Below are 8,282 nucleotides of genomic sequence, written 5' to 3'. Positions count from 1 at the left end.
CACACTCGACGTCAACAAAACAAAGGAGATGATCGTGGACTTCAGGAAACAGCAGAGGGAGCACCCCCTATCCACATCGACGGGACAGTAGTGGAGAAGGTGGAAAGTTCTAAGTTCCTCGGCGTACACATCACTGACAAACCAAAATGGTCCACCCACACAGACAGTGTGGTGAAGAAGGCGCAACAGCGCCTCGTCAACCTCAGGAGGCTGAAGAAATTTGGCTTGTCACCCAAAACACTCACAAACTTTTACAGATGCACAATTGAGAGCCTGGTATCACCGCCTGGTATGGAAACTGCTCCGCCCACAACCGTAAGGCTCTCCAGAGGGTAGTGAGGTCTGCACAACGCATCACCGGGGGCAAACTGCCTGCCCTCCATGACACCTACACCACCCGATGTCACAGGAAGGCCAAAAAGATCATCAAGGACAACAACCACCCGAGCCACTGCCTGTTCACCCCGCTATCATCCAGAAGGCAAGGTCAGTACAGGTGCATCAAAGCTGGGACCGAGAGACTGAAAAACAGCTTCTATCTCAAGGCCATCAGACTGTTAAACAGCCCTCACTAACATTGAGTGACTGCTGCCAACACACTGACTCAAATCTCTAGCCACCTTAATAATTAAAATTTGGATGTAATAAATGTATCACTAGCCACTTTAAACAATGCCACTTAATATAATGTTTACATAACCTACATTACTCATCTCATATGTATATACTGTACTCTAACCATCTACTGCATCTTGCCTATGCCGTTCGGCCATCGCTCATCCATATATGTATATGTACATACTCTTATTCATTCCTTACACTTGTGTGTATAAGGTAGTTGTTGTGAAATTGTTAGATTACTTGATAGATATTACTGCATGGTCGGAACTAGAAGCACAAGCATTTCGCTACACTCGCGTTAACATCTGCAAACCATGTGTATGTGAACAATACAATTTGATTTGATTTGATTTCAGCAAGTCAACAGGGAGGAGGCTTGATGAGGTTGACTGACACAAGGGTGTGTTCAAAGAAGGAGGAGATCAGATCCTCTTTCTAAACACTTCAGCTACAGTACTTCTCCACCTGTCTGCTCATCAAAACCAAACAAGCCTTCGAGAGAGAGAGGAGGAGCCAGAAAGGTGTGTTTCATTTTACTTTTACTAATGAGATATTACAAGCACTTTCTTACTGTATATCTTACATCATGACTGATATTTTGAAAGTTATTACTTACAAATACAGTGGGGTGAACAAGTATTTGATACACTGCCGATTTTGCAGGTATTCCTACTTACAAAGCATGTAGAGGTCTGTAATTTTTATCATAGGTACACTTCAACTGTGAGAGACGGAATCTAAAACAAAAATGCAGAAAATCACATTGTATGATTTTTAAGTAATTCATTTGCATTTTATTGCATGACATAAGTATTTGATCACCTACCAACCAGTAAGAATTCCGGCTCTCACAGACCTGTTAGTTTTTCTTTAAGAAGCCCTCCTGTTCTCCACTCATTACCTGTATTAACTGCACCTGTTTGAACTCGTTACCTGTATAAAAGACACCTGTCCACACACTCAATCAAACAGACTCCAACCTCTCCACAATGGCCAAGACCAGAGAGCTGTGTAAGGACATCAGGGATAAAATTGTAGACCTTCACAAGGCTGGGATGGGCTACAGGACAATAGGCAAGCAGCTTGGTGAGAAGGCAACAACTGTTGGCGCAATTATTAGAAAATGGAAGAAGTTCAAGATGACGGTCAATCACCCTCGGTCTGGGGCTCCATGCAAGATCTCACCTCGTGGGGCATCAATGATCATGAGGAAGGTGAGGGATCAGCCCAGAACTACACGGCAAGACCTGGTCAATAACCTGAAGAGAGCTGGGACCCAAGTCTCAAAGAAAACCATTAGTAACACACTACACCGTCATGGATTAAAATCCTGCAGCGCACGCAAGGTCCCCGTGCTCAAGCCAGCGCATGTCCAGGCCCATCTGAAGTTTGCCAATGACCATCTGGATGATCCAGAGGAGGAATGAGAGAAGATGAGTGGTCTGTGGTCTGATGAGACAAAAATAGAGCTTTTTGGTCTAAACTCCACTCGCCGTGTTTGGAGGAAGAAGAAGGATGAGTACAACCCCAAGAACACCATCCCAACCGTGAAGCATGGAGGTGGAAACATCATTCTTTGGGGATGCTTTTCTGCAAAGGGGACAGGACGACTGCACCGTATTGAGGGGAGGATGGATGGGGCCATGTATTGTGAGATCTTGGCCAACAACCTCCTTCCCTCAGTAAGAGCATTGAAGATGGGCCGTGGCTGGGTCTTCCAGCATGACAATGACCCGAAACACACAGCCAGGGCAACTAAGGAGCGGCTCCGTAAGAAGCATCTCAAGGTCCTGGAGTGGCCTAGCCAGTCTCCAGACCTGAACCCAATAGAAAATCTTTGGAGGGAGCTGAAAGTCCGTATTGCCCAGCGACAGCACCGAAACCTGAAGGATCTGGAGAAGGTCTGTATGGAGGTGTGTGCAAACCTGGTCAAGAACTACAGGAAACTTATGATCTCTGTAATTGCAAACAAAGGTTTCTGTACCAAATATTAAGTTCTGCTTTTCTGATGTATCAAATACTTATGTCATGCAATAAAATGCAAATTAATTACTTAAAAATCATACAATGTGATTTTCTGGATTTTTGTTTTAGATTCCGTCTCTCACAGTTGAAGTGTACCTATGATAAAAATTACAGACCTCTATATGCTTTGTAAGTAAGAAAACCTGCAAAATCGGCAGTGTATCAAATACTTGTTATCCCCACTGTATGTCCAGTTTGGATCACAGTGGCTCTCATAATGGGATATTTATCAAGAACAAAATCACCCTATTAATAGTAGCCCATGATATCCTCAGAATATATCCGTAAACCCTATACACGTTTGGATATTCTGCATTTCATAGAATCTCAAACACGGATCATTTCACAACAGTAAAATATTGACCGTGAGCCATTCCATTTCCTACCACAATCACTTCGATGGGGATGGGGACGGGAATCTTGTGCCGGAATTTGGTGTTGACCTCTTTTACAGCCATGACGATGACAATGGTGAGCAGCCCGGCCACCAGGTCAGCTATGTTGGTTTGTCTGATGTTGGTAAACACATCGATGAGCATCTAAACAGAAGAATTGGTCATGTTTGGTGATCTTTATGTCTGACTCTATCCCTGAGATGTGCATTTTGTTTAATGCAAAGCAGGCCATCAAATGAATCTAGTTGGATAGAATGACCACTAAATAGAAAGCTCTTTTGTTGTTATTTTGTCAATAACCATGTGTTATTTGATGGAAAGAATATTCTAGGCTGTTTAAAAAATATAATTTTTTCATTAATTCTCCGACACTAACAGCCTATCAAAAGGGATCTAGACAGATGTCCTTCTACAGTGTGTTTTAGAGTATTAGACCCTCACGTAGAGGATGGAGAAGCAGCCGCTGTGGTTGTTAGTGGGGACGGAGAGGACTATCTTCAGCTGGGAGATGAGGACGTGGAAGGCAGCAGCTGTGGTGAAGCCGCCCACCAGGGGGTCTGACAGGTAACGGACCAGGAAGCCCACCTGGAGCAGCCCCATTACCACCTGTATGGGGAGGAACACCTGGTCACCATGGAGATACAGTAGACCACATGACTTGACCAACATAAACTCTGGATCCAAGTTAAAGGCTATCAGGCCCCAGAGTTGTTCCTCAAGACCTTATATTAATATGAACAGAATGATATCAGATCATTGTGGGACATCAATGTCTTCCTCTTTGCACTGAATCTTTAACTCAATAATTACCTGGAACAGCCCGACCAGCACAGTCATGGAGGATGCCACCATGATCCTCTGGGCCTCCATGGTCTCCACGTCCACCACAATCCCATCAGCCTTTGTTCCATTCACAGCGGTGCCATTCCCAGGAAGCAGGAAGTGGTCATCGGGGGCGAGGGTCAACACGACAGAGCCTACCATTAGACAGGTGACAGGGAAGGGACCTGAGGGGTGGAGAACAGGCAAGGGAGACACCTGATAAGTGCACACGCAATTGATGCCAACTTTGTAAATGCATTGTTACATATACGACTTGATAAGTCTCTGCCTCATTCATTAAACGTCCAATCACAGGAGATGGATGAGTTCATTAGTCATTGGTCAATGGTCAGTCCAGGTGTCTGTCAGGTGAAGGGGCGGGCCCTACCTACAGAGATGTGTCTGGAGGTGCCCAGCAGGAAGTAGGTGAGGATGGGGAAGAAGGCAGAGTAGAGTCCATAGACTGGAGCCACGGACACAAGCAGGGCATAGGCCAGGCCTGAGAGACACAAGGAAATAAACCCCAGGAAATGAGCAGTGTTAGTGTTCTCACGTCTGTATGAGAATTGACGAGGGGCAACTGCAGCCTGACATGTTTACTCTGTCAAGATTGATGACTCTCAGTTTCAACAGCATGTTACTTCAAAGAGCACTAAACAAAACTGTCTAAGCATGAAATGGTTCAAAGCAGCTTGCCATGGGTGATTACAGTAGCGAGGAAAGAACGCCATTTGGTCCCACTGGATAATCAAAAAGTTGCTATTTGTGGAATCTACACTTCGACTACAGTCGGTTTAGAGAAAACTGGAACACACCTTGTAAACTGCACACCAGACCAGTGCTAACACCAGAGATGACATCACTGGGAAGCCACTCTCTTATTGGGTATCTGGAGAGCCAGTCAATGACAGGAAAGACTCCTTTCACAACCTTCAGGGCCTGCCTACCTGAGCAGCTGCATTGGAAAAAACACATATTTAATGTCAAACATTATTACAGTCAGCATAGATACAGACACAGACACAGACACAGACACAGACAGACAGACAGACAGACAGACAGACAGACAGACAGACAGACAGACAGACAGACTTCTCACAGACCAAACTTTGCCTGTCTTCCTTTCAGTAAGACTACTAAAACCCTGTCCAAACTGACCCACAGGTGCGGCTGAGTCTGTCCCTCAGGGTCCTCTCCTCCCGGGCCTGCCTCTCGTTGTCCTCCTCAAACGTGGGGTTGGAGTAGATGGGTCTGGACACGGTGTATGGGTACAGGTTCTCTGGAGGGAGGGCATCCATACCGCTCCGACTGCTGAGGAGACAGACATGACGGAGATGTTTACATGGAACACAACCAGTGAGCACCAGTGCCTTCCCTTATGAAGTGTAAACATCTTGAGTTTGAAAGAGTTTCTGAAGATTTGCATGACAGAGAGATATAGATTTGCGTGACAGAGAGATATACAATGGGATAGAGCTGGTCTTTTTAAAAATGTAACAATCTTCATTAGGAGCTGTCATTTTTATTGTGAGTAACTGCAGTTTCATCAGATTTTTTTCTTCAGTTTTGTCCTCCGTTATGTGAGTGATCTTACGGTCCCATTCAATCAAACCTGGCACTTCCAGGGTATTGAGAAAGCCTGTTTGAATGTATATGCTGTTCTCACTTTTATTTCTCTCTGCTTGTCACCATATATTTTGGGGAATGGCACACATAGTCAGCCAGTGAAACGTTTGCTTTATCTTATCAAGTGTGAATTATAATGACACAATTGTTTGGTAACAATTAAACAAAGTAGGGACCTGATATAGCGACTGCAGCAAAAACAGTTGACAGATCTAGCTGGGGATCCTCCTCCATGTTTTTCTCTAAGAGGCCATTTGATTTGTGTCTTTCCAAAAGAGTCAATAGAATATAATTCATTACATGATATCTGAGGTCTGAGCTTATTGCCACTATTACTCTAAGGTCAAAGGTCTGTGACCTCAGCAAATACACCAACAGGACAGTCACGTTAGGCTATAGTATCCATGATCCAAAATTAGCACATCTTGTCATGTTATTCAGGTTCTTTGAGAGGATCCTCATACATGGTGTCTTTGATTGCTCCAGAGTGTTACAATTGGACAGTTAGACAAAGTTTTGGTCATAAGATCTCTCTCTGTGTTTTTGAGCCAGAAGTACTGCGTGTTTCAGCATCGCACCATAGCCAAGAGCATCCTTAGCTTGATCTCACCCCAAAGCTGTCACTAAGGAACAGGGTTACCAACGACATAGCTGTGCCAGGCTAAGAATACATCCAAAACACCAGAGTAAAATCTGGGGAAAGCTAACACCAGATTATTAAATATATTTTTTAAAGCGCATGTTAGTCTGCAAGTGAATAAGTTACACTTCTATGACATAGGAAAACACTGGATGGCTGTGTAGGGGTGGGTCTGATATTCTACACCTAATGTGACACCAGAGGCTTGAGTGAAAGATGGAGTTTGTGTTCAACAAAGAACAAAGTCTCTCTTTCAGTGGATCAGAACAGTGGATCAGAACCAGAGTTCGGGGCTTGTCCCCCAATCAAAACCATTGTAAGTCACTTGGAATAAAAGGATCAGCTAAATGGCATGTATTATTGTAATTGTTATATAAAGGCCACCACCACAGGGCTTTCAAAAGGTGCACTACAGACCAACTTAGATATCCCTCTTTGATAACCTCTATTTTAATTCAGTGTTTCATTTTAGGATATTTTTATTTCTATTACTTTCATCATTTCCTGATAATGTCTGAAGAACTGTGTTCACAATTTGACCATGATCTTTGTCCAGTTCGTTTTGCTGTTGGATGACCACACAGTTAAATAAATATTTACAAATCCATGTGTCACAAATTAAAACATAAAAAAAAATCATTCTACATCTCCAAAATGATTGTGTCATAATCACTTACCGGATCTCCTTGGGTAGTTGTTCTATATTCCAGATTGCTGCTCCTTTTCAAAAGTGGATAGCAAAAGTACATCCCACGAGTTGACCACAAACATTACACATCCTCTTAGGACAAATTCTTCAATGTCATAGCCTCCTTCTCTCTCTCTCTCTCTTTTAGAGTCCCCCATCCCGCTGTGTGTGTGTGTGTGTGTGTGTGTGTGTGTGTTTGCGTGCGTGCGTGTACGTGTGTGTAAGGCTTATATGAGGGTGGGGGTCGGGGGGAGTTGGGGAGCAGAGGGTTAAGGGGTATGTGTGTCCGAGTGTTGCCGGTGAAGGAAGCACAAGGGGGCTATAGAATCTACAGAGCCCCACTTAAAATTCTGCCAAGGTTGGCTGTATGTGTGTGTGTGTGTGTGTGTGTGTGTGTGTGTGTGTGTGTGTGTGTGTGTGTGTGTGTGTGTGTGTGTGTGTGTGTGTGTGTGTGTGTGTGTGTGTGTGTGTGTGTGTGTGTGCGTGTGTGTGTGTGTGTGCGTGTGTGTGTGTGTGCGTGTGTGTGTGTGTGTGTGTGGGTGTGTGCATCTATAGTTCATGTTGACCTGTGGAGGTGTGACTGATTACTGAAAGTGGGACTGAATACTGAACGTTATTTGACCCTGTCCTTAGCACAGAATGTTCAGTAAGGTCTCTCACCACTACAATACTAGAACATGAAACAGTGTGTAGACTATGTTACACATACTGATACAATTATCATCACAGTGAACTTGTCTAAGTCATAGAAGTTACTTGCCAAACGCTATGTTCTGATAAGATCAAATGGGTTTGTTTTGTGCGTAGCCCTGCTGTGTGTGTGTGTGTGTGTGTGTGTGTGTGTGTGTGTGTGTGTGTGTGTGTGTGTGTGTGTGTGTGTGTGTGTGTGTGTGTGCGCGTGTGTGTGTGTGTGTGTGTGTGTGTGTGTGTGTGTGTGTGTGTGTGTAAGGTTTATGAGGATGGGGGCTGGGGGAGTTAGGGAGCGGAGGCGTGAGGGAGGTGTGTGTGTTCGAGTGGTACCAGTAGAAGAAGCACAAGGGTTGACTTCTCAGAGCCCCACTGTAGATCGTGTCATGAGTGGCTGTATGTGTGTGTGTGCGCGCGAGTCTATAATTCCTCTTGACAAGTGGAGGTGTGACTGATTACTGAAAGTGGGACTGAATACACTGAGCGTTACTTGACCATGTCCTTGGACAGACTGAACAGTGCTTCTTTACTGACTCAAGGCCTATCATGAAAACAATATAATTAATTTTCCAGTATTGTAGTTGTGACGGACCTTGCTGGACATTCTGTGCTATGCCAAAAAGCTATGATTTGATAAGATCAAATGGGTTTGTTTTGTGCCAAGCCCTGACATGTTACTACAGTCAGCTAGCTATACATCTGAGACCTGACAATATGTGTGTGTGTGTGTGTGTGTGTGTGTGTCTGTGTGTAGAGGGGAGGTTTAAAGATTAATTTG

General features: G+C 44.3%; 1 protein-coding gene across 1 annotated transcript; it reads right to left on the bottom strand.

The window, feature by feature from the left end:
* Window positions 1–2,889: 2,889 nt before the first annotated feature.
* Window positions 2,890–6,939, bottom strand: LOC139533414 (pendrin-like). The gene is made up of 7 exons (XM_071331449.1): window positions 6,807–6,939; window positions 5,022–5,174; window positions 4,679–4,818; window positions 4,252–4,362; window positions 3,852–4,048; window positions 3,483–3,647; window positions 2,890–3,185 (listed from the first exon to the last, which is right to left on the bottom strand). Exons 2-7 carry the CDS (start codon window positions 5,159–5,161, stop codon window positions 2,985–2,987), a joined length of 954 nt encoding a protein of 317 aa, XP_071187550.1. The 5' UTR covers window positions 5,162–5,174; window positions 6,807–6,939; the 3' UTR covers window positions 2,890–2,984.
* Between the last annotated feature and the right edge of the window lie 1,343 nt (window positions 6,940–8,282).

This window comes from Salvelinus alpinus, chromosome 11, assembly GCF_045679555.1.
Source record: "Salvelinus alpinus chromosome 11, SLU_Salpinus.1, whole genome shotgun sequence".
Taxonomy (NCBI): domain Eukaryota; kingdom Metazoa; phylum Chordata; class Actinopteri; order Salmoniformes; family Salmonidae; genus Salvelinus; species Salvelinus alpinus.
Note: the sequence above shows the minus strand (reverse complement) of the source record. Positions and strands in the feature narration are given on the sequence as shown.